At 36.8% G+C, this 26,121-nt stretch overlaps 1 protein-coding gene across 1 annotated transcript; it reads left to right on the plus strand.

The window, feature by feature from the left end:
- Positions 1 to 3,104: 3,104 nt before the first annotated feature.
- On the plus strand, positions 3,105 to 25,072 carry slco1d1 (solute carrier organic anion transporter family, member 1D1). Its single transcript, XM_084111613.1, has 15 exons — positions 3,105 to 3,333; positions 4,669 to 4,725; positions 7,151 to 7,292; positions 9,976 to 10,108; positions 10,276 to 10,400; positions 10,935 to 11,081; positions 11,457 to 11,555; positions 12,646 to 12,903; positions 13,008 to 13,172; positions 16,945 to 17,140; positions 17,525 to 17,690; positions 19,570 to 19,754; positions 20,298 to 20,362; positions 20,461 to 20,578; positions 24,199 to 25,072. Exons 2-15 carry the CDS (start codon positions 4,675 to 4,677, stop codon positions 24,416 to 24,418), a joined length of 2,070 nt encoding a protein of 689 aa, XP_083967739.1. The 5' UTR covers positions 3,105 to 3,333; positions 4,669 to 4,674; the 3' UTR covers positions 24,419 to 25,072.
- Positions 25,073 to 26,121: the final 1,049 nt, after the last annotated feature.

Here is a 26,121-nt window from a genome sequence, read left to right on the forward strand (position 1 = left end):
AGATGGTTTATTATAAGAGACGTTCACTCTAGAGAGTGTTAGCTGCTCAGTTTCTTACTCTCTTGATGCATAGCAACACAGCTAAACTATTCCCAATATGTTTGACCTTTTATTGATGCTTCATATTTAAACGGCATTGGCTGAGGACACATCTAAATCAACAAAAAAAAAGATGATGGTGAAGAAACACCATGGAATGTGTCAATTTAAATGTATGCCTGTTATAAATAAAATAAATATAAGTGAAATATAACATTATAAATAGTATAATAAAATATAAGTACTCTTTAAAAATATAAGTTGAAATAATGCAAATTGATAACATTTTAACAAATGCACTGACAATCGATTAACAGCCTCAGATAGTTACAGTGGGTCTGCTCACAGTAGGTCTGTCTTTAGCAGTTTATAAGTTTTCGCTAAAAAGAAATTTCCTTATGGAGAAAATGAAAGAATGTGAAAATAGTTTCAGTTATGACTTTTTTCACTTGATTTAGTCTAGTTAGTTTTCTATCAAATACAATGTGATTTTCGTTTATCAGCGAGTCCACGAAAGGCTTTGGTATGCAGAGCATTCGCAGCTTATATGGACCACACAGACCTGTTCTATATGCATCTGACGTTCAGCCAACGAAGGCTTAGACTAGCGTAGAACTCACCCTATTTGTGAAGCAGTCTGGCATAAAATGATTAGCGCAAATATATAACACTTTAATAAATTAAAGTTCAACCATGGTGTCCTCAATGGCTCAGATATTGGGAGTCTATGGAGATTCTTATGTTTCTTGGTACATCAAATAACAGAACATTTGTAACGTTTTGTATCTCTACTGCTACAGTGAGGAAACGGCGGACTGCTCACTAAGTGCATAAAATATGCCAATATGGCAAATTGCCATCACCAGTCATGGGCGAGGCTTCCCCCTGCTTTTACTGCTCCTTTGAAGAGACTGTTTATGATTTATGGGGATTATAAAAAGGAATGGGTGGATTTTTACCATTATAGGCTGGTTGTTTACACACACTGTGGTGAACACACATTTAAACACCTTTATAAAAGTGAATTTCACATTATATGTCCCCTTTATTTAATGACCGCAGCAGCTATGAACCATAAAGGAACCACAAAAAAAAAAAAAAAAAAATATATATATATATATATTATGATCCAATGTTTCAAAGAGCATCTTGAGTGCTTCAGTGAAAGCAAGAAAATCGTACAACTTTTCACATTTTTAAGTAAAACCACTGTTATTTTCCATGTTAAAATAATACAAAGTTCTGTCATGAAACTCTAGATGGCTCAGGCTGATTAACTCAATCTGCTTGCAATTACAGTAGCCAATGAGCTTGCTGCTCAACCTTCAAATACTTGGTCAGTTTGCTGTAGCTAGTGATGGGCGATACTGCAAATTTCGGTATCGATCCGATACCAAGTAAATACAGGGCCAGTATCGCCGATATCGATACCGATACCAATATTTTTTCATTTTAAAAGCATGCACTTGAACTTGTATGCACTTTCCTGTGCTAGAGCAGTATGTCATGATTTATGAGGTGAATGCATCATTAATATACTAAATCTGAATATGTTTTCATGACTACTACGCCTAAATATTTTGTGATTTGTGCTCTCAACTCGCCTGTAATTAGTCAGTGACTTACCTAAACTACCCTAATTATAGTACTAACCTACTAGTTCTAGCCTACTGTTCAAAAGTTTGGGGTCTGTAAGATTTTTAATTCTCTTCTGCATTTATTTGATCAAAAATACAGTAAAAACTGTAATATTACAATTTAACATAGGCTATCTGTTTTCTATGCCATAGTAAACTGTAATTTATTCATGTGATCAAAGCTAAATTTTCGGCATCATTACTCCAGTCATGATGATAATTAATTTTAATATGCTGATTTGCTGCTCAGGAAACATTTCTTATTATTATCAATGTTGAAAACAGTTTCATATTTTTGTGGAAACCATGATACATTTTATGCAGAATTATTTGATGAACAAAGTTGAAAGAACACCATTTATATGAAGTAGATTTTTTTTAACAGTGTAAAACCCTTGACTGTCACTTTTGATCAATTTAAATGCATCGATCCTTGTTGAATAAAAATATTAATTTCATTAAAAAAATCTTACTGATATCAACATTTTGAACCGTTATGTACACTTTTGGTTTGTTTATTGCGAAATAACTCCCGATTGTTTCTCTGTCATCTAAGCAAGGCTTCGTTTGCCAAACGCACTGGGCCTGTGAACTCAGCGCAGCACCAGCATCGAACGCTCTCTGTGATTGATTGGTTTCGTCTTGTATCCAAATTACTGGGAGAAAAAGTTCTATCCTACACAATTATCCACTAACATTCGCTTATTTTTCCACTTAGAAGCTTATTTTACGCACTGAATTGCGTGCTAAATTAATAAAAAAAATACTGGTAAAAAAACACACATTTGGATCGATATTTTTATGTGAGGATCGATCCTTTTCGATACCACGTCAGTATCGAAGTATCGATACTTCAGGATCGATCCGCCCATCACTAGCTGTAGCAGTTTCAGAAACCCTCCACCTTCCCCAGCTCCACCTGTATAGATCTGCTACGGGTAACTCATGTACGCTATACTGTACAGCAGCAGCTTGTCTTACTTGCTCACAGCAGCGTGTGGTGTATGAATTGGCAGTAGCAAGTCCCGTACTTGCTCTGCAGCAGCAGCGATATTAGTGTATAGCAGTGTATTTATTCCACCAAGTCCAAATACTGTATACATTGTCATATCCATTACTACGCCAAATACTCAGAGAGATTAACTACTTTGCTTATTTCTAGTTCTAATGAACAAAAACTCCATTAATAATAATAATAATAACTTACTGTCAATTTACTGTTTTTATTATTCTTATAATAATGAAATTATTCTTGATAAATATTGATATTTTGATGGACTTCTGGACCTGCAGTATTCTTATCAGACATATAGAGTATTTAAATTGAAGTGAAGGGTCATTTGACAGTATAGGCATTTGAGCCAAAGCCTTACACACTACTTCCAGCAACAGTGACTTTAGACTGAAGCGTCCCATCTATGTTTGTCCAAGCGTTATGAGACAGCGTTGGTCTGCTGTGCCCCCTTGTATAACTCTGAGAAACCCCAGCCCCCTCTCACTTGTAGAGAAGTGGTCTGTTGACAAGATTAGCAAATGGACATGATTGTTTGGTTACTTATTAGATGAAATGTTATAACATTGCGTGACAAGGCCTTACCTGTGAGCAAAGTGTCAGAGTCCTCTATCCGTCCACCGAGGGACACCGGCAACAGCACAGGTACATATGATCTCTGCATCTCTTACTGTCTTTACTATAAGTCTGATTGATTTCTTGTTGTTTATAAAAGAATATCCTGTTTGCAGAGCGGTAACTTTACAATTAAGTTTCATTACTTAACTACTTTAGTTACCATGAACTAAGAATGAACAATACTGCAGCATTTATTAATCTTAGTAGTTGATGTTAATTTCAACATTAATACAGTAGTCAACATTTGAAGTGGATCAAAAAAGTTCATCAAAGTTGTCCTATAGACAAGAACGGGTATTGTTCAAAATTCATGTGTAACTTTGATTAAAGGTTTTGATCCACTTCAAATTTGAACTACTGTACATTAAAACCAAAAGTTATATTTGTTACATGAAGTAATGCACGGTGAACTAACATGAACAAACAAAGAATGACTGTATATGTATTAACTAACATTATCAAAGATGAATAAATACTGTAACAAATTGCTCATTGTTTGTTCATGTTAATACAGTTAATAAATTACGGTTGTAAAGTGTTACCTAAATTACAAATAATGTTAACAGATGATACTTCACTGTAAAGTGCTACCTATTTATCTGTAGTGATTATGCATTTTGTTCTATTAAATTATACATACCAGAGCTATTTGCCACTTTTTTTGTGAATCTGTGAATTTTGTAACACGTCTATAAAAGCTTGTCACACTATAAGGGGTCTCAATCTGCCATTAAACAGCTTATTATATGATTTTCATCAAATAAATAAATAAATAAAGAGTTTAACAGTTATAAAACATAACAGTAGAATTTAAAAGGTATGCAAAAATGACCATTGTAAAAAAATATATCTTTGCATATAAGTTTAGAGGATAAAATTGGTGAATGTACAGTACAAACCTCTAAACTGAGCATTTATTAGACTTTTGACTCTAAACCTTATAATAATTTAGATTTGCAACCACTTGTGACAACTAGTCAGCTTAACTAATTCCTTTTTTTTTTTTTTTTGCTTGCAGCGTCAAGCAATTTATTTTTTTTACATATTCCTCACAACATTTCATTGTCTTCAGCATCAAACCAACATCAACAAAGTTTGTCCTGCTGTCCATGATTCTTGAAAACTTTGATTTTTTTTAAAACACCCTTCCTCTGGCAGGAAATGTGGTGCAATTTCTGAATCCACTCTCAGCTCCACCCTCAGGGGTCTTTTCCCTCAGATGATGTTTTCTTACCCCGAACAATGGACCCTGAAAAAAAAAAAAAATGCTGTTTGCAATAACATGATGCTGGACATAATGGTCCTGGTGTTAACACGCTCTGCACCGTTCTGTCATCTTTCATTCGTATCGTGTGCTTCCAGGGCATCATGAGCGTGGAACAGAAGACGGCACGAGAGCCATGCTGCTCCAAATTAAAGGTAATTTTCATTCATTTTCTTCTGCTTTGGAACTTCCTGATTACATTGACCCATTATGATCAAAGACATGAAACAGCCCATTTAATCCCATTAACAACTTACTTTCTATTGACTTTCTCTGCATAATTTCAGTTCGTCTCCTGAGAGTTTTTATAGTAGCCCCAAAAATAAATTTGGACAATTAAGTCACACACAGACATGCAGTAATTATAATGATAAAAAAAGTGGAATTTTGGAAAAATAAAAATAGCATTAGCACATTTTCCGAGCAAATCTTTAAAAAACTATGAAATAGCATTTAGTGAAAATTGCATATTAAACTATAAAAAATTGCATATATATATATTGACAGAAAGTATTTGGACAACGTATTTTCTGTTTTTCAAACTTAAGTGGATCATGTTAATAGTTAATAACCTGTGGTTGTCCTGTTAAAGGGATAGTTCACCCAAAAATGAAAATTCTGTCATAATTTACTCACCCTCATTTTGTTTCAACTCTGTATGAGTTTCTTTCTTCTGTTGAACACAAAATCAGATATTTTGAAGAATGTTAGTAACCAGACAGTTGACGGTAGCCATTATCCTTCATAGAAAAAAAAAAAAAAAAAAAAAAAAAAAAACCTATGTAAGTCAATTGGGTCCATCAACTGTCTGGTTACCAAGATTCTTTAAAATATCTTCTTTTGTGAAACTCATACAGATTTGAAACAACTTGAAGTACATTATGACTTTTTATGGGGGGGGTGCCTAAACTATCCATTTGAGCCACCTGTGTGAACTTGACTGACTTCACATCCACTGATGCCACTGTCGCCTTTTGGCTTGCTTAATTGGGGACACTTAATATTCGGCGATATATTGACTTGAATGCACTGACACTATTGCATGAGAACTGAACTGAGCTGACATGATGACATTACTGTTTTCTTCAGAGCTCATTGTACTCATATTTGATGAACTTAACAAAGTTGATGAAGTAAGCTGAATCAACACTGAACTGATTTCAACTGAATAATTACCGTTTACTATTGTCTTTAAGAGCTGCTTTACAGCTGAATTAAATTCTGTTTGCATCATTGAATCATTATTTTCAAAAGAAGATATTTAAAACAAAAGAAGATATTTTAAAAGACTTCCTACGCAATGACAGTCAATGAGGTCCAAAAAAGGTAACACTTTATTTTATAGTGTCCTTGTTACCCGTCACATGTAGTTACTATAGTAATAACTATAAATTATGCATACATGTAAAAAAACTAAAAAACTAAAACTAAAACCATACCCTAATCCTAACCCTGAGTACATGTAGATAATTAATATTACTCAGTATACCTACATGTACAATTACAGTTTAACAAGGACACCTTAAAATAAGTAGTTTAAGGTGTCAGTATTACAGTGTAATGTGCAGACAGAGTAATAGAAATTAACTACATATTCTTACTATAGGGTTAGGGTTAATATGACAGTTTGGTTTAGGATTAATTGCATGTAATTCTGCATAATTTATAGTTATTACTACAATAACTACATGTAACGTGTAACAAGGACACTGTAAAATAAAATGTTACCAAATAAAGTATAACCAAATACGTTTTTTAGAAGAAAGTCAGAAAGTTATACAGGTTTGTAAAGACACCAGAGTGAGTAAATTATTCAGTTTTAGACCCAAACTGCAAAAGAATTAAAACGTTACTCAAACTTTCTATTCCCAAGCAATACTCTACTAGGAAATACTAAACTAAGAAATTAGTCCCTCTAGAAGGTCAATGTTTGAGGCAGAGACACAGTTTTAGTGGCAGTTGATGATTAGTGTACTTCCTTTTGGTTAAACAAATCAATGACATGGCTTCTGACCCAAACTACAGCATACACATTTTAATGGTTAACTCGTGCAACATGAACATACAATTTGCAGAAACTAGTTTTACTAGTCATCAAAATGTGGGTTAAATTTCTGTGAACTCTCAATATGTAATGTGTCACTGCCATGTCAATATGTTATTGAATACATATATGACATGACCTACAAAATACATGTGTTCCAAAACAGCACTTTTTTTTGTGGGTCATTATCAAAGTTATTATTTTTAATGGGCAATTTGTAAGCGATTGTCATTGGTTTCACAGAACTGTCTACAAAACATACAATCACGGCATTATAATTAAATTATGGTACAGCTAAACAGCTCAAACTAGCATTGGACGTACAGTAGCTGGTCAGGCTAGTTTTAGAGGGCACTTTTCAGAATTTGCACAATTTATTCTTTTTTTATTCTGTTTTGGCAAACTGGTACAATCTCATTCATTTGTTATACGATCTGCTCACTGCCCCACATACAGTCAGTTTTAAGGTTAGGGTTAGGGGTGGACTGTTATGCTTACTTTTGTTTTCTAGAAAATCTTGTGTTTTTCTTTTTCAGATGTTTTTGGCTGCCATGTGCTTCGTGTTCTTTGCCAAAGCGTTTCAGGGCAGCTACATGAAGAGCTCCATCACACAGATTGAGAGACGCTTTGACATTCCTAGCTCGCTGATTGGATTCATTGACGGAAGTTTTGAAATTGGTGAGAATCAAAATTACATATGTTGGGCCTTTATGTAGTAGAATGCTTTAAACAAATACCATCATATAACAAAAAAACTAAACAAAAACAACTCATGTTAATTCATAACTATTTTGGACTTTTAACCACGTGGTTTTAGTGAATTTCTGAATATGAATATCTAATACAGTGACACTGAAACATTTTTAAGTGAGGCTTAAGTCTCCAAATACTTTTTAGGGACATTGTATAAGGGCCACACTGTTTCATTAAGACCCCGGTATACTTAAGCGAAATCAAAGAATGAACTGATCATTTTGAAACAAAATTAGGCCAAAACTAACTTTGTTTGGAGATCGTTTTGGGAGTTTGAAACAGCTTGCCAAAGCAAACTTTCCGGAAGAGTTCGCTTCTGGCTGGACTTAAAACGCCTTATACTACCATTGGTCCGTGGCGATTACATAATAGGCTCTGCCTTCTTTCACATGGAAATCTTCTCTGGTTCATTTCTCCGGTTCAGTCCATCGAGGTCATACGCCGGCGAGTGAAAAAATGAAGTTGTACTTCCGATGAAATGAGACACTGATGAAATGAGACACTGATAATGTTTTTCATGTTTAATACGGTAAAGCTGCTTGATTTTAGCCAATGTATTGTATAAAATAAACATGAAGTGACTTTACTAGAGTGCTGAATTGCAGAGCTTGTGCAAATATATTGTTGCTATGATCAGGGCTGGGTTTCCCGAAACCTCCTTAATGCTACGTCGTTCTTAAGTTACACCTTAAGCTGTACCTTATCGTTAATACGTGTTTCCCGAAACGTTCTTAGTTAAGTATACCTTCTGTAAGTCATACGTTCGGAAGGTTGGTCTGCACCACTCTTAGCTTTACCTTATCACTGTTGCAGGTCTATACGAATATAATTCTGAAGTTTTAATATACCCAGACAGTGTTCAATTAGGCTAATTCAAGTGTTTTCATGCAAATAATAAAATTGTCATTACACTGATTGTTGTTAGATTTTTAATTATATTATTATACAATATTATTAATTTAATTAAACAGCGCTTTTAAAGGCCAGTGAAAGCATAGGCTGCTATCAGTTAAGTCCTAATTGTTTCTCATGGGCTTGTATGGTATTTAAAACATTTACAGGGGTAAGTCGGTGATTTTAGTGTCGTCTGAATCCATAATATCAGTGTTTTTTCTCACCCAACACGTGTAAAAATCCCTGGCCAAATTAGTACCTACTGTTTTTTGACAAACAGGTCGTGTGGTAATTTAATTGCCGTCTGAATCCACATCTCTGAGTTTACAAGAAGAGATTCAAAATTCACTGTTTAAATCCTTTTTGATCACTGCCGAGCACCGTACGTTAGATGTACGCTTTTATTACTGAAATGCTGGAAAGTATTTACAAGAACAATATTTCATCACAGCTCCATCTCAGCGAACAAAAATGGGAAAGAGAAGAAAGCACGTAAAAATTTGAAATGGTTATTATAGCAGCAATATATGATACAATTTAAAAATATGTAGGCTAGGCTATTATAGGCTATTATAATTTGGATTATTTTTTATATTGTCCCATGAGTCCTATTAAATGCATTTTCAACTATTTCTGAAGTGCTTCTTTTATAAAGAACACCGCTTTCTCACATAAACAGCCCCTGCACGAGAGAATAATTGATTCTCGAGCCATCGATATCAACAAATTCAGCAGCATCGCCACGGACAGCACCTGGTAACGTCGCCCGTAAGAAGGTATATCTTAAGCAGCTTCCTAAGGTATGGTTCGGGGAACACGCCTAGAAATGGTATACCTTCAGTTAAGTTATACCTTAAGAGTCTTCATAGCACGCTAAGAGACAACGTTATCGGGAAACCCAGCCCAGATGCTTTTCTGATAAAAAATGCTTACTGTTTTCTCAATTGTGTTGTTTATTTTGTTATTGAGAGGAAAGCGCGCAGCACATATTTACATATTTCAGACGAGACCACTTTGGCAAGTTACTTGAGTTTATTGAACACAATTTATCTTTGGCGGTATGGTTCCTTATGGGGGTTCTTGCTCCATAATTAATGACATACAGAGCTTTAGCATTAACCCCTCATAAAACCATCAGCTTGAGTGATATACAGATTTAAAACACTTTAGTAATGTCTTTAAGCAACAGTTTTAACATGTAGACATAGCAGTGAAATCCGGGACGTCTATACTGTAGCTTGGCCATGAGGATGAGCGTCTCTTGGCGATGATGTCCGTGATGCTAGGACTTGGAAGCCTTGGTAATCTGAAACAAAGAAGACAACTGCCAGAAGGTGCACGGAAGTATGCTTGATAGTATACTTATAGAGGGAGGGTGGGAGGGTTGCGAGCAGTTTGAGCATGTTTCCCGGGCAGTAGTGCCATGTATATATATCCTCCCGGTCATAGGAAATTGGTAGTGGTTGGAGCAATTTGACAGCTGACCATGTCAGCTGATCACGGCCTATGCCTACGTGGCCTGTCTGAACTAACGCTGCTTTCGATTAATCTAACCGTCGTTCTCAGCAGTGAGGGCGGCGTCAGATGTTCGATAAACGTTATCGGGGCCTTAAGTCTATTGTGTAAATGCGAGTAAATTTGCAATATATTTCTCTCTTGTGGAATATAAAATGAGTAGTGATTTTAACAGGATACCAATTGTTGTTCTTTTCAGGTAATCTGATTGTAATAGCTTTTGTGAGTTACTTTGGCGCTCAGCTTCATAGACCACGACTGATAGGAGCTGGATGTTTACTCATGGCCATAGGATCCTTCATAACCGCGGCACCACATTTATTCCAAGGACTGTAAGTTTACGTGGATAAACATATTTTAACATTTGACAATGCAGGGTTTTTAGAAATGCAGATCAACTAAACCCACTTCGGTTACTGTATTTGTATCAGCAAGTTCACATTTCTGGATTCAAGTAAATACTGGTAGTATGTGTCAAACGTGTGTTTATATTCCACAGGTACAAATACGAGACAACAATTACACATTTTTCTGCCTCCAATGGGACAGAGAGTATTCTACCATGCTTAACCAATAAGAGTCATTCACCAGCTAATGAAATTCACACAATGGAAGTTCAAGCTGGTAAGTTGTTCGATCTTGAACCTGACACAGACCTGCGATAAGATATTAAGTTGATGGGCCTTCCTTCACAAAGTTCGTTGATAAGATCAAGCCTCTCCACTTAAGTTTCTTCTTCCAAAAATCCAATAAAAATCGAATAATTTATATTAAATTAAATTCTAAAAATTGCATTAAATTTGATTTAAGTAACAGAAATATGAGCCAGACATTCAACTTAATACTGGCATCCACATTCTTATGAAAGAACAGTTATTCTGAGAAGACACCAGACATAAGTTGGGAAAGTGGAGCTGTAAAATCAGTTTTCATGTTTGGCTTGTAATATGAATGTACTACCAACATTGGCCTACCGCTCTAGATTGCTTATCTAGCTTTGTATTTCTGAACTCTGACCTGTTGGAGGCCCAATATTTTGAAATTGATCGCTTTTTATGTAATTGATACTTAGACTTTGATCTTTCATTGAGATGCTTTGAGGTATGTTAGCAGAGTCTTGTGTGTAGTTGTTCATTTGTGGTGTTTTTGTTTCTTCAGAGTGTGAGAAAGCAACCAGTTCCTCCATGTGGCTCTGCGTCTTTCTCGGGAACATGCTTCGTGGGGTGGGGGAGACACCTGTCATGCCTCTTGGGTTGTCTTACCTAGATGACTTTTCGAAGCAGGAAAACACTGCTTTTTACCTGGGTATGATTGATTGCTGGTTTTGAGTATTATATTGCCAATTCTGTCATACATTTAAGCCTATTAACATCCTGCTAGTTGCAAAGCAACCTCATAAGATTATTGCAACCTCATTACGCAATTGAAACTTTTCAAGACAATTGTTCCTTATTTTAATAGCGTACTGTGCTTGATTTATGAAATGTTATGAAAATGTCAGGCAAAAATTTCATTTGGAGGGGGGATTGGGGTGGGGTACTGAGGGAGGGAGTGAAATATAATGGGTTCTCAACATTTTCTTGACATGTGATAAACATCACCCTCCTGCTCTTTTTCTGATTAAGACAATGTCAGTGTGAATCAGCATTTTTGTACTGATTGAGGTCTTGTTTTCTTCAGCTCTCATACAGACGGTGGGAATAATGGGGCCCATGTTCGGATTCATGTTAGGATCTTTCTGTGCCAAGCTCTATGTGGACATCGGAGCAGTGGACTTAGGTAACACTGCTCTTTCAAACTGTAAACAATCAGATGCTGGTATTCACCTGTTCAACCAATGAAGACTGGAACTGATAATGGCTCTTTGACCTAAACTGATCTTACATATGCCTATATCGAGGCCAAATTGGTGATTTAAGAACTTGTCATGGTTATAAAATATGGGAAGAAAATATATAAAACATACAAACATATTTTATACATTAAATTACATTTTTGGTTAATAAAAAAATCTAAATAAATGTTTTATTTATATATAATATAATATAATATAATATAATATAATATAATATAATATAATATAATATAATATAATATAATATAATATAATATAATATAATATAATATAATATAATATAATAATGTTATTTTCATTAAAATATCCCTAAAATGTGTTTGTGCAAAAAATTCATGCACTTATCTATTTATCTTATTTATTTAATTTTTATTTCTATTACCCAATTGGCAATTTTTACTTTGTACAGTATAGTATATATTCTTTGAACACCTTAATATTTTATATGTTTTAATAATGTTTAAATGATTTATGGCACTGCAAAAAATCAAATTGACCAAAACTGACATGATAATAATTTTCTGCACATTTCTAAAAAAAACTCCCAGCAACCTTTCTGAAAGGCGTTTGACATACAAACTAGCACTTGTGCCTTCAGTTTTACTGTGTCATAGTTGCTTGTTGCATGCAAATAATGTGAAAAGTAAATGTTTGTACTTTAGTCTAATCGATTGGTTAGGTCACTTGGTCAGTTGGTTCAGAAGGTTAACTTTAAAAAGCACTCTGTTTGCTCAAGAGGATTCTAGATCATAACCCTGCATGCAGTATTATACATGAAGTCAGTGTTCTTATGTGATGTTAATGAATGACATGACTTTATGATATGCATATATGTGACACATTCACAGTGTGTTATGAGTAAAATTCAACTAGTCTTCTATATAATTACTTACTGGCTGACTAAGTTAGTTACCCTCTGACATAAAGGGTCTTCGGTCATCCTGTTCATTTGGATTTCAAACTATAAACTGCCTGATTTGTGAACAAAATGTCAATGTCTGTTTTTTTCTGAAGATAACATCACCATCAACCACAAAGACTCACGTTGGGTAGGCGCCTGGTGGCTGGGTTTTTTGATAACTGGTGGAGTGATGCTACTGGCTGGAATTCCCTTTTGGTTCCTCCCCAAGTCTCTTCTTAAGCAGAGTGAGACTGAAACTGAGAAAAAGTTGAATGTTCTAGAGGGCGAGCAGGACCGCTTCATTCCTGACAACAACAAACACAGTACTCCTCCCAACAAACCTCCGGTTTCCATGACAGCTCTGGCTAAAGGTGTGCATTTCATTAATATATATTTTGCAATATGTTTGTTACTATGATATCTTTGAGACATTGAGCATACATGACCCTTGTGTAAAGCTTCTTGATGTTTTTAGATTTTCTGCCAGCACTGAAGAAACTCTTCAGCAACCAGATTTACCTGCTCCTCCTGGGCACTGCTTTTGTGCAAGTCAATGGTTTCATAGGAATGATCACATTCAAACCAAAGTTCATGGAGCAAACTTATGGTCAATCACCATCAAGGGCCATATTTTTGATAGGTGGGTTTACATTTATTTTACATTAACTGACTTTGTTTAAGCCTCTTAAATATGAATTTCCATATAAAACACATAGTGAGGCCAATCGTGTCCCTCTTATTTATATGTAAAAAAAATGCTTTCACAAAATCTAGCTGATGTTGACACATCAACAATAATCCAATAATCCATCCCTATCTTATATATACATATATATATATATATATACATATATATATATATATATATATATATATATATATATATATAACAAAACGTCTGGTTCCCTGAGAAAAGGGAATGAGACGCTGCTTCCCCTATGGGGAATGCCTCCGGCATGTCCGGTGTCTCAAGTATGACTCTAAACACAACAATGAACTTGAAATTGGCAGGCAGTAGCCTATGAGGTCACCACTGGTATAAAAGGGCACCTGTGCAATACATCATCCTCTTCTCATCTAAAGGAGACATCTGCAGGAATACCGAAAGCATGGCAAAGGGACGCAGCGTCTCATTCAAGCTGGGACCGAGATGGGTCTTGTGCATGTTGCCTACTTGGGTCCCACCTAGTAGCAAGTGCAATCCTGCATGAAATCCATCTGGGCAATTAACATGGGGCCATTAAGGAAGACGCAGACAATCCCATATAGAACCCATTTTTCAGCTCATTTCAAAACCACATGGGCCCCACATACAAATGTTGGCTGGGTTAAACCTGGACCAAGATGGGTCTTGTGTATGTTACCCAGAACCTCTATCAGACAACCTTTAAGTGTGGAGGTCGGCAACACTCTAACTCAAAGGCAGTACAGAGAAAGCTCAAAAGAGCTAAACTCAGTCTAGCTGGTCCGCGAAGCTCCACAGAGTGGAGGCCTCAATATGAAGACTCTCACTGAGGCCAAGGAGGCTCCAAGAGAGCCTAACGACCTAGCATAATACCTTACCGCTAGCCGAGCTCTAGGAGCAGGGGCCTCAGCATAAAGACTCTCCAAAATGAGAGGAGGCCTAACTACATCCTACACCCACGACAGCTTACAAGCAGGCTCACAGAGAGCCTAACTACTTGTTCACAGAGAGCCTAACTACCTCTATAACGCGACTCTCTAAAGCAAGAGGAGGCCTGACAATGCTCCATGTAAAGGCAGTACTGCCTGGTCGAGCCCCATGGGCGGAGGCCTCAGCATAAAGACTCTCCAAAGTGAAAGGAGGCTTAACTATGGCCTACACACGCGACTGCTACAAGTAGACTCACTGAGAGCCTAATCCTTATCTGACCATTGTCAGTTTGTAGCAGTAAATGAAGAGATGTCTTATCGATCACAAGTTCAGTATGGCGTACCACAAGGCTCAGTACTAGGACCACTGCTGTTCACTCTGTACATGCTACCATTAGGAGATATCATTAGGAAGCATGGAATTAGCTTTCACTGTTATGCCGGTGATACTCAGCTCTATATTTCTTCACAACCTAACGAAAACTACCAATTCACAAAATTAACGGAATGCATAGCTGATATAAAAAATTGGATGACTAGTAATTTCCTACTACTAAATTCTGAAAAAACAGAGATTCTAATTATTGGACAAAAAACGTCCTCGCGTAATAACCTTGAATACTGTCTAACACTTGATGGCTGCTCTGTTAAGTCTTTGTCGTCGGTTAGGAACCTGGGTGTGCTCTTTGATACCAATCTTTCATTTGAAAGTCACGTGTCTAGTATCTGTAAAACCGCATTATTCCATCTTAAAAATATAGCTAAATTACGCCATATGTTCTCATTGACAAATGCGGAACAATTAGTTCATGCCTTCATGACCTCAAAGCTAGATTATTGTAATGCTCTACTGGGTGGTTGCCCTGCACGCTTAATAAACAAACTACAGCTGGTCCAAAACGCAGCAGCTCGAGTTCTTACCAGAACCAGGAAGTATGACCATATTAGCCCTGTTCTGTCAACACTGCATTGGCTCCCTATTAAACATTGTATACATTTTAAAATATTGCTGATTACTTACAAAGCACTAAATGGTTTAGCTCTGCAGTACTTGAGCGAGCTCTTAACGCATTATAGTCCTTTATGTCTATTGCGATCTCAAAATTCCGGCCAGTTGATAATACCTAGAATATCAAAATCGACTGCTGGCGGTAGATTTTTTCTCCTATTTAGCACCGGAACTTTGGAACAGTCTTCCTACCATTGTCCGGGAAGCAGACACACTCTCTCAGTTCAAAGCTAGACTAAAAACACATCTCTTTGACCTAGCATACAAATAACACATTATAGACTTCTATAATTCAATGTTAGGCTGCATAGATCAGGTCAGCCGGAACCGGGAACACTTCCCATAAATCCTGATATACTCGTTACATCATAAGAAGAATGGCATCTACACTAATTTTAGTGTTTTTGTTTATCCCGAGGTTTTCCCGCAGCCTGCCGGATCCAGGCTGTATCCAGATCTGATGAAGGACCTGCGCCTGGACCCGATGTCATAGCGGGGTGCTAAAGTGCCAACTAGTTTCTCCTTATGGAGGATCCCTTTACTACTCTACAGATAAAGCGTTGTCTGGAAAATTCGGTTTGCGTATCTACCGCAAAGTGATAAAATTCTGTATCAAAAAAGGTTAAGGCCAGACAAGTAGTTTTTTAAGGCTTGCTTTGTAGGGAATTACAAACCTGGGAACATATATTCAAACGCGCATACCAATAGACTTAACTCGTAATACGCATGTGCACGCTATCAGCGTTCTCACAGGTTTCGCGTTTAAAGTCTTTGTAGAGTTTCCTGATAAAACGGTGTCGTGTTAGCGGCCCCTAAGTTAATAACTAATGATCGTTGTGATGGAAGTGAATCAATCAAATTAACTTTAGCTGGAAAATATCTTTATTCAAGAACTGCTATAAAGCCAAAACAATCTCTGTTACTTTAAACTATCCTTGTATCTCTGTAAAGCCGCTTTGGATCTACATTGTTAAAAGCGCTATATAAATGAAGATGACTTGACTTGACTTGACTTGAGATCGCTATCGGGCGTAGCTCTGAGAAGCGGAGACCTCTATAAAGCGACTCTCTATGGTGAGAAGAGGCCGTAAAGGCAGTGATCAAGCAGGCTTAGGGAGAGCCTAACAACTCAGCACTACTGGTAGAGCTCTGAGGACAGAGGCCTCAGCATAACGACTCTACGAACTGAGAGGAGGCCTAACTATGTCCTACGCCAAGGACAGCTACCAAGGAGGCTCACAGCGAGACTAGCTATTCAACGTTGCTATCCGGGCCGAGCTCTGACGAGCGGAAGCCTCAGTAAGAAAACGCTCTCTAGCGAGAGGTGGCCTAACGATGCTCGTAGTAGCCCAGGAGGCTCACAGAAAGCCTAAAAACTTAACAAACTGCCTGGCTAAGCTCTAGAGGCAGAGGCCTCAACATGACGACTACATAGAGCCAACTACTTGATGGCGCTATCTGAGCGGAGCTCTAGGAAGTGGATCTTTAGCCTAACGACTTTATCTTCGTTTAGACACACATTCAAACAGACGGATCCTGAAGACTAGAAGAGGATGACGTATTGCACAGGTGCCCTTTTATACCAGTGGTGATGTCATAGGCTGCCGCCTGCCAATGTCATGTTCATTGTCGTGTTTAGACTCATACTTCAGACAGTGGACATGCGAGAGGCATTCCTCATAGCGACCCCTAGAGGACCAATGCGAGTTCCCTTTCGAAAATGAACTGTGTTATAAGTTTGAGGACTCAATTGAAACACATGTATAACAATCTTCAATCATCTTTTCAGGCATTATGAATCTACCAGCTGTGGCCTTTGGAATCATCACTGGAGGGTTTATAATGAAGAAGTTCAAACTGAATGTTCTCGGAGCTGCCAAGATCTGCATTGGTGCCTCTATTATGGCTTTCATTACGCTGATCATTCAGTATTTCCTGCAGTGTGACAACTCACAAGTGGCTGGACTTACAGTGTCATATCAAGGGTAAACACTCCATAAATAGTCCTACAGTTCATTGTGTTGGTGATCATCTTTTTCTGTGGCAGCTTTGAGTGGTCAATGGAATTGATGAATGGTGTCTTTTAACTCTCATGTCCTATTTGAGTCTCAGAGGCCCAGATTTGTTCAGTAGCAATTTTGACATTAACTTCTTTTGGTGCCATTTCTTTTATAATTTCCTCTAATCAAATCAAAAGTTTAAATAAGATTAGGAAAACAAATTTGTTATGCATTTTGAGGCATTTAATTGGACTTTGCCGCCTTTGAACAATAATTCAGTTTTTTTTGTAAGCCGAGAATCATTTTTAAGTCCATAAGTACAACTGTATATTGAATAAGTGGTTTTATCATTCTGTTTTTTTCTAACAGGGCTCCAGAGGTGTCCTACCAGACGAACACACTACTCTCTCAGTGTAACATTGGTTGCTCCTGCTCTCTCAAGCACTGGGATCCGATATGCGCCAGCAATGGCGTGACATATGTCTCCCCCTGCCTCGCTGGCTGCCAAACCTCTACTGGGGTTGGCAAGGAGATGGTAAGCTATTCACACTTTTCCAGATAACTACATGCCTGTTGCTGAATCTGTTTTGGCCACAAACCTCTATACTTTTATACCAATTTTATTTGTGTGTGTCCCAGACAGCAACATAGTGTTGGCCCAGATCCGGCCCACATCTGTACCCGGATCTGGTCCGACACTATGTTGCTGTCTGGGGTGTTATTGTGATAGTATACAACATCTGTACTATAACACATTTGAGTAAACAATCTATTAGAAACGACGTGAAACTGCTGTCATGCTGACAGATTTTAGTCATGATGATTTGATTGAATCATAGAACATGAACAAGGATCATTATAGTTAACTAAAAGTAAAACCTAGTTGCGAAATATTGTGAACTCCTTAATTTGCATTTATTTTTAGACCATGGGGTCCAAAAGTCTAAGACCACTTGTGAAACTGATTCTATTTAGCAAATTTGTAATGTTTTGGTATTAACCCTCTGTTGTTGTATGGTCATTTTAGACCAAAAAAAATAAATAAATTCCTCCATCATCGGAATGTTACAAACCTCTGTGACTTTTGTGGCATTTGCCATGTGACGACAATTTTTTATTTATTTTTTTTAATAAAAATCGTGGGCTTCAATTCAAAAACACTTAATGGTCGTAAAAAAAAAGAAAGAATAATCACACTCTTGTTGCTCGTGGTCAAAAATGACTTGCATAGACATTGAATGGGAAATAGGCAAAATTACAAAAACACAGAGATTTTTTTGTGTGTACAATCTACAAATCAGCAACAATGTAGAAAAAAGTGCACAGCAATGAAAGGGTGACACCCTAAAATATCAAGATCGAAAAATAGACACTGTAGCTGTAACGATATGGCAAAGTTCAACCAGAAGACTCAAATAAGAGGTTAAAATCAGGTTGATTAAGCTCTGAAAAAAAATAAAAAATAAAAAAAATAAAAAAAATGTGTTCATTTTTGTTACATTTCTATTGAATTTTGATGTTATGTGTAACAAAATGCCTTTCTCTGGTTAGTAAAATTAATTTAAAAACTGACACTTCAAATCAAGATTTCAAAAACCTTGACAAAAAGTAGTCTTCAAGAATGTCTGAATACAGTATATTTCTAAATCCACAACCAGAAGATCAAATAATCAAAACAAGTATTTATGTCTAAAATCAACTAGAGAATTTGTATGCTTTTTTATATAGTCATATATGAATCTAGTGGTTACACCACGGCATTACACGTTTTTCTGTTTTTACTCCCACCAGATGGCAATAATTTACGTTAAAAAATTAGATTTTAAAAGTTGTGCCTATTTTAACATGAAATATAGCTTTAATTGAAAGTAATAAAACATTTATTTATTTTTTCCAATGGGGAAAATATGATCATAATTATTGCATAAATATTACTAAGTACAATGAAACTCTCTCAAAATACAAAATAAAAATAAATAAAAAATATTATTGAGCAAAGATATCTTACATTGATTTTACTGAAAATAAAAAAAAAGTTACATCAGGTGTTTAGTCACTTTTGACCACAAGTGTGACTCCCAACTGAACAATATCAAAGGGTTAAGTATGTCCCCCATTAGGCAGTTAAACTCACTCCAGCATGGACTAGTTTATGTAAACCTGAGTATTATGCCAGCATGATGTAAGAATGTTCCAAAGAGCAAGTTGTGAGCCTCAGTGGAGGAAGCTGATCTTTTGTACAAACAAGTGAACATGGTTTATTTACATTTGATTAGTGTCCCAGAATTGCTGTTACATATTTGTTTAAACTTAATTTCTTCATTACAGACATTAATGGAAAAATTCCAAGATGTTTGGACCCCACTGCATTGGCTGGTATTGCATTTGCTAACATAGTCTCATTCTTTTCAAAGGTATTCCACAACTGCACCTGTATTGGAGAGTCGTCTTTCCCCTATGCAAATATGTCAGCAGTGCTGGGCCAGTGTCCTCGAAAGAATGATTGTGACTACATGTTTAAGTTCTACATGGGGGTATCAGTCATTGGTGCCTTTCTCTCAGCTTGTGGGGCAACACCAAGTTACATTATTCTGCTCAGGTAACAAATGTTCCCAACAGTGCTACAACACACTCATTTGAGAGACATGAATGTATTTGAGGGAAACTGTACAATGCAATATGTGGGTCCTTCATGGTGCCTTTTCATCCTCATTAAAGGGCACAAAGACAAAAATAAGTCGCCTTAGGAAACATAAACATTACTGTTACAAAACGCAGTCCTTTAATTTGATTGTTCTAACTTTTTCATAAGTATGTTCCTGTAAGAGTTTTAACCCAATTTTAGTTATTATAATGCATGACAGGTTAGTCTACCTGTTAACCCTGTTATTCCTTTTCACAATATGTGAAAAGGAATAACAGGGTTAATAGGTAGACTAATGAGATTGAAGTAACACCAACATTTCCTTAAAAATACATAATGTGTATCATAGCAAACAGACCTTTTTCAAGTTGTATTTTATCTTAGCCTATTCCACCCTGTTAGATATTCCTCCCTGTTCTTTCCATACATACATACATACAGATAATACAGATTTGTTTTTAATGATAATAAATGTCCTCATGATTTACTGTTTCCTAGATCCATAAAACCAGAACTGAAGTCTTTTGCTCTTGGTATGCATACTTTGGTTGTTCGGACACTGGGTAAGAGGATTTTTTTTTAAAACATGTTTTGTTCTTAACGCAAGATTGTAAAACAGCAGAAATAAAGAATCTTCAGCTGATCTGAGAAACTTTTCTAGGTGGCATTCCCCCTCCAATTTATTTCGGAGCCTTGATTGACAGGACTTGTCTGAAATGGGGAACAAAACAATGTGGAGGGAAAGGAGCGTGTCGTATCTATGAAACAGGCGCCTTCAGGTTAGTACTGGAAACTTACACTGTTCTAAGAAGTTGAACAGATAAAAATTAAACCAAGTCTTCCTTAGGTGAATGTGAAATTTCTGCACCACTATCACCTTGAAACAAACTTGTACATATCATAATTCTTGCTAATATGCTTTCAAAACACTCCTTGTATCATTGGTCAGACAAAAAGATAACTTGACCCAAATCTCACAGCCATTGGCAAAAACAATTTCAAGTCCCTTTTTTTGCACTTTTGGGGAAATTAGCCTACCAGTCATCGTAGTCATCTTTCCAAATAGTACTGGGAAAGGTGAAAGCATTATAACATTAACAAACAAATGATATGACCTTAAATTTCATTTGACGAAAAGCTTTCATGACAAGCATGAAATATTTGCCGCACAGCAGGCAAATTCTTATTCATTTGAAAAAAAACTATGATCCTTCTGAAAACATGGCAACTTGCCATGACTGTGAACCATTTGTTTGCAGCTAGTAGGCAATTACAGTACAATTAATTAATAGCTTTATCTTATTTATTGGTGTATGAAGTAAGGTAAATGGCAAAGGTTATCTGAAGTCTATTTCCAATAACATGTATGTTACCAAATGGAATTTTATAGTCACAACTTTTTAAGTGGCAAAACACCAAAGGTGTATGATATTACCACCATCTTGACTGTTTGCAGTCATAAAATATTAATGTGATGTCTATATATAAAGCTTTGAATAATTAATATTTGTTCATGTTTTTGAAAGAAAAACATCTCTTATGCTCACCGAGGCTACATTTGATTCGAAAAACAGTAAAAACAGTTATATTGTAATATTATTACAATTTAAAGTAACTTTGGTAACACTTTATAATAACTGTACAGTAATAAAATAAATGTACTTACAAATAACTTTCAAACTATTAGTTTATAGTCAATTCATAGTTAATTGTTGTCTCTACATTGGTAATATATTAATAGGCTATATACAAAATAGTTGTCATGATTATGGACTTCTATTTTGTTATTCTGTTTTGTTAGTTCCTGTTTGGCCTACTCTGTTTAGTTCCTGTTTCAGTGGTTAACGATTGTCTCCTCATTTGTGTCTGATTACGTATTATTTACACCTGTCAGTCATTGTGTTCATCTTGTATTTAAGTTTCCTGTCATATTTATTCCCTTGTCAGTTCTCCTCCATGTAGTATGTGGTTTTGTATTTCCCCAGTGTTTATTATTTGTCACTGTAATTAACCAAATTAATATTGTTTAATTAGCTCATATGTAAAGAGTTAAATTATGTTTTTTTTATGTTTTTTTTAACAACTAATTAACTGTAAATAGTTCTCACTTTAGATTAGGAAGATGGAAAAATTTAAATACAATATTTTAAATATGAATTAGTATTAATGATTTGTAAGTACTTTATTACTATATACTTATTATAAAGTGTTACCATATTTTGTAACATTATAAATGCCTTACTGTCACATTTGAACAATTTACTGCACCCTTGATGAATCAAAGGATTATTTTGTAATCTTACTTACCCCAAACTTTTGAATGGTCTCCTGCGTCTCTGCTGGCCCTGCCCAGCTCCAAATCTTCTGTGTCTCCAAAGAGCAGAAGCAGCAATCCCTCGAGGACCACACAATAGGATTTTTGTAAGTGTCTTGTCTAACTTCCCGGATCACTCCCTGTGTGTGTTCTATCTTACAATATGGTATGAATGCACCAAGGTGATGGTCCTCTGGGGTTTGTGGAGTCTGTGCTGGTGAACTGCGGGTCTGCTTTCACCATCTGCCCATCTGAGGAGGACGTCACCAGCCCCACGTGAGACCCAGAGCCCAGCCAGCCACTCTGTATGACATTATGCCAGAGCCCACCGCAGACAGCGAGCCTGAGCCTGCCACGATGATAAGGCCAAAGAGAGTGACTAAGCCGACCATCGCCCTGGAGCCCGAGCTCGATAATAAGTCTGACCAGGTATGCGAGCCGGCTACATTGTCTGTGGCTGCTAGTAGTGTACGAGGACATGGAGGAAAGCCCCGCTCACACTCCCACCACTGAGGGTATGCTGAGTTTGGCCTATACAGTTATATTATGAGGATTTGGAAGAAAGAATAGCCTCCTCTTCCAAAGCCAGCCAGTCTATCTGCCCCGCCTCTGCTGGTTCCCTTCAGCTCCTCGGCTCCTCCTTTGCTCCTCAATATGCTGCGTGGATGCGCCTCGGATCTTCTGGGCTCCCTCGTCCCTCCAGCTCTGCCTTGGTCAGACATCGCTCTGCCTTCGCCATGGACTTCCGGGCCATCAGCTTTGCTTCGTCCCTCCACCCCTTCGGCTCCATTGGGCTCCACCTTCCCTCCGGCTCTGCCGCTATCCTCCCGTACCATGGGTGCAGGATGCTTGTTGTTGTGGCTCTACCTCAGTCTCCTGAACCTTCATTGTCGCTTGGTCTCAGCGACTCTTCTGCACCGCTTGGGTCTTCACCTCCATCATCTCCGTCTCTGTCAACTGTCCCATCTTCTTCATAAGCCTACTTCCTTGGATGAATAGCAACCCACACATGGATGGTCTCAGGATGCTTCACTGTTGATATGAAAGCAGGACTCATGATAGCGTTCACCTTTTCTTCTCCGGACAATCCATTTTCCAGATGTCCCAAACAGTCAGAAGGGGGCTTCATCAGAGAAAATAAATTTGCCCCAGTTTTCTGCTGTCCAATCCTTGTAAATCCTTCAGAATTCCAGTCTGTCCTTGATGTTTTTCTTGGTGAGAAGTGGCTCCTTTGCAGCCCTTCTTGACACAAGGCCATTGTCCTAAAGTCTTGAGTAAGAAACTGAGCAAGCTCTGCACTGGTGGTGGTGACACAATTCCGTAGCTGAGTCTAGACAATTTCCTTGCATGTGAGGCTATTTTGATGCAAAGCAATGATGGTTGCACATCTTTTTTTGGAGGTAACCATTGGTAACACAAGAGCACAATGACGAGATAAATGTAGAATAACCAGAGTCTTTGTTTCTTTACCAAGTTTCAGAGCTATTGACTGCTTCTTAAGCAGAAGGATCACAGGTAGATATTAGGAGTCTTACAAGGAGATCACTTGGAATATTGTTAGGTGAGTATAACAGGTAAGGAGTCGGTAAATCCACGTTGGAGACCAGACAAAGTTTGACTGTGAGGTTTGTGCTAGGTCCTGATTGGCATGCTTAGGAGGGACAGGTGCAGGTGATCAGTATTCAGGTGAGAGTGAGCATTGGCTGTGTGAGACAGTGGAGCCTGGTGAGACCATGACACCATCCAAATGACAGTGGTTTTACCTGACTAGTACTTTTTCTCACTTTCCCATGTTCTGATGATACGATTAGTGAAATGATGTTAGCTTGTTATTTTGTGCCAGGGCTAAAGGGCATTGTGAATCATCACCACTGAAAAAGCAAACTTTGCAAACAATTTTTTTCTGTCACTTCCAATGCTTTTGGCTATAGCTACATTTTTAATCAAATAAATGCAGCCTTGGTGAGCATCAGACTTCAAAAACATTTAAAAAACAAACATAATTATTCCAGACTTTTGACCAGTAGTGTACAACATGTTTATTTTCTAACTACAGATTCTGGTCTCTCTTTTTTTGCCCTACAGAAATACTTTCTTGGGTCTTATTTATGGCCTTTATGCCTCATCCTACCTGTTGTGGGGGATCATGTACAATAGACTGTCTCGTCGTGAAAAGAAGCTTGCACTAAAGGATCAGTTAAAAGCTCCAGAACAGGATGGCAGTGGGGTTTCTAATGGCAATATGAATGCCCCTTCAGCTATTGTAAAATGCAATGAAAATCCAGACCAGGAGACTACTATCTGAAGAGACTACTACAGTATGTCATACTACTGTATGTCAAGTTCCAATACAACTGCAAAGTCAAATGTGTGTGTTGCACCAAAGTAATAGAGTGTTTGTGAAGTTACAACTGCCACTTGTACATTTATTGATAAGAGTATTAAATGCTGTTTGTGAACTCATCTACAGACTTTCTAGATTAGGTTCAATTTCACCTTCATTTTCAGATATTTTACTGGATCGAATACATTTATTTGTATCATTCACACATTTAAAGAACAACATTCAAGCAGTATCCAATCCAACAACTAAGCTAGAAAGTAATACATTATACTCAAAGAAAACATGCCTACTGTATGTATGGATAATGTGTTTCCTCAGACCAGAACATTGTTACGTAGAATCACTGTTATAGTGTCAGGTCATTGTGAGCTCACTGTTTCCTGTTTCTTAGGAGCTGCTTGTCAAGTCATTATCATATACATTTGGGTCACATCATCATATTTTGTATATTGCACTGTTTTGTAAAAATTCTGGATGGAATAAAATTGTACGTATGCAGCTGTAAATAATGGACAGTATGCCATGTACATGGAAAATTGGATCATTTTGCAACATTGCTTATGAAATTAAAATTATTTCTTTGTAAGTCCTTTAGAATAAACTAATTTGTCTGTGCCCCTGCTCTCAACCCTGTTATGCTGTGACATCCAATTTTTAAAATAATGTTCTGGTGAAATTATGTCTTAATGACATCAAATTGTGTGACATTGAGTGAGTGACATTAGAGATGACATATGACATGAGTGACATTTTCTGCACAGGTTTAAATAAGTAAACAACCTTTATTGTCCATATTTCATTATGTTTACAGTTTTAAATATTTGTCTCATTAAGCCAACTTCCAGCTCTCATTATAATACATCTTTACAGGGGAAATAAAAAAATATTTAAGGTTAGCACAAAACATATTTTAACTTATACACAATTTATTCAATTGAAATTATAATTCACAGTTAGGGTGTTAGGGTTAACTATGCAAAAATTCAACATTTAACAGTTTAGGAATAGTTAAATACTTTAAAAATTTACATTTGAAAAACCCATATTTGATGTCCTAAAAGTTCAGAAATTAAATTAAATGACAGGGGAAAAATAGCATATCAATAGCATAACTGGCACCACATTTTGTTTTCGATTCCAATCTCATATCTTCTGGAATCAATGAATGACCTATGGCAAATAAATTTAGCATTCATATATTTGCTCTGAAATCTTTTTTTTTTTTTTTTTTTTTTTCAGAAATAATCCTTCCACAAATCCTCCAACTAATAAATAATCATTCCAGAATAGGAAACAAATTGTGATGTTTGGAGACACAAATATTTTTATAAAGCATATAAAATGAACAAACAAACAAAAAACAAAAAACATTCCCATTTCTGTGATTTATGTTCAGGAATGCATCCACTGTTAAATCTTAATCCTCACTTATGAGAGCAAAGCTGCTTGAATGACTTGGCCGTCTGCAGGCTCATGCTGCTCAGGGTTATTATAGTTAACTAAAACTAAAACCATAAAAAAAAATAAAAAAAAATCAGGTTAAGCATGTAACCATGGTTCCCTGAGAGTGGAACAAGGCACTGCCTCCAATGATGACACTATGGGAATGCCTCTAGCATGCCTGTGTAAGGCCTGCCCAATTGGTCCAATGACAGGTTCCGATA

This window comes from Abramis brama (genome assembly GCF_963993115.1).
Source record: "Abramis brama genome assembly, chromosome: 4".
NCBI lineage: Eukaryota > Metazoa > Chordata > Actinopteri > Cypriniformes > Leuciscidae > Abramis > Abramis brama.

Excerpts from the sequence above, each read along its gene's own strand:
- slco1d1 (XM_084111613.1), top strand. The coding sequence starts at position 4,675 with ATGAGCGTGGAACAGAAGACGGCACGAGAGCCATGCTGCTCCAAATTA. Across the intron at positions 10,109-10,275 it reads CCACATTTATTCCAAGGACT|GTACAAATACGAGACAACAA; the intron begins GTAAGTTTACGT and ends TATATTCCACAG. Across the intron at positions 17,141-17,524 it reads CTTACAGTGTCATATCAAGG|GGCTCCAGAGGTGTCCTACC; the intron begins GTAAACACTCCA and ends TTTTTCTAACAG.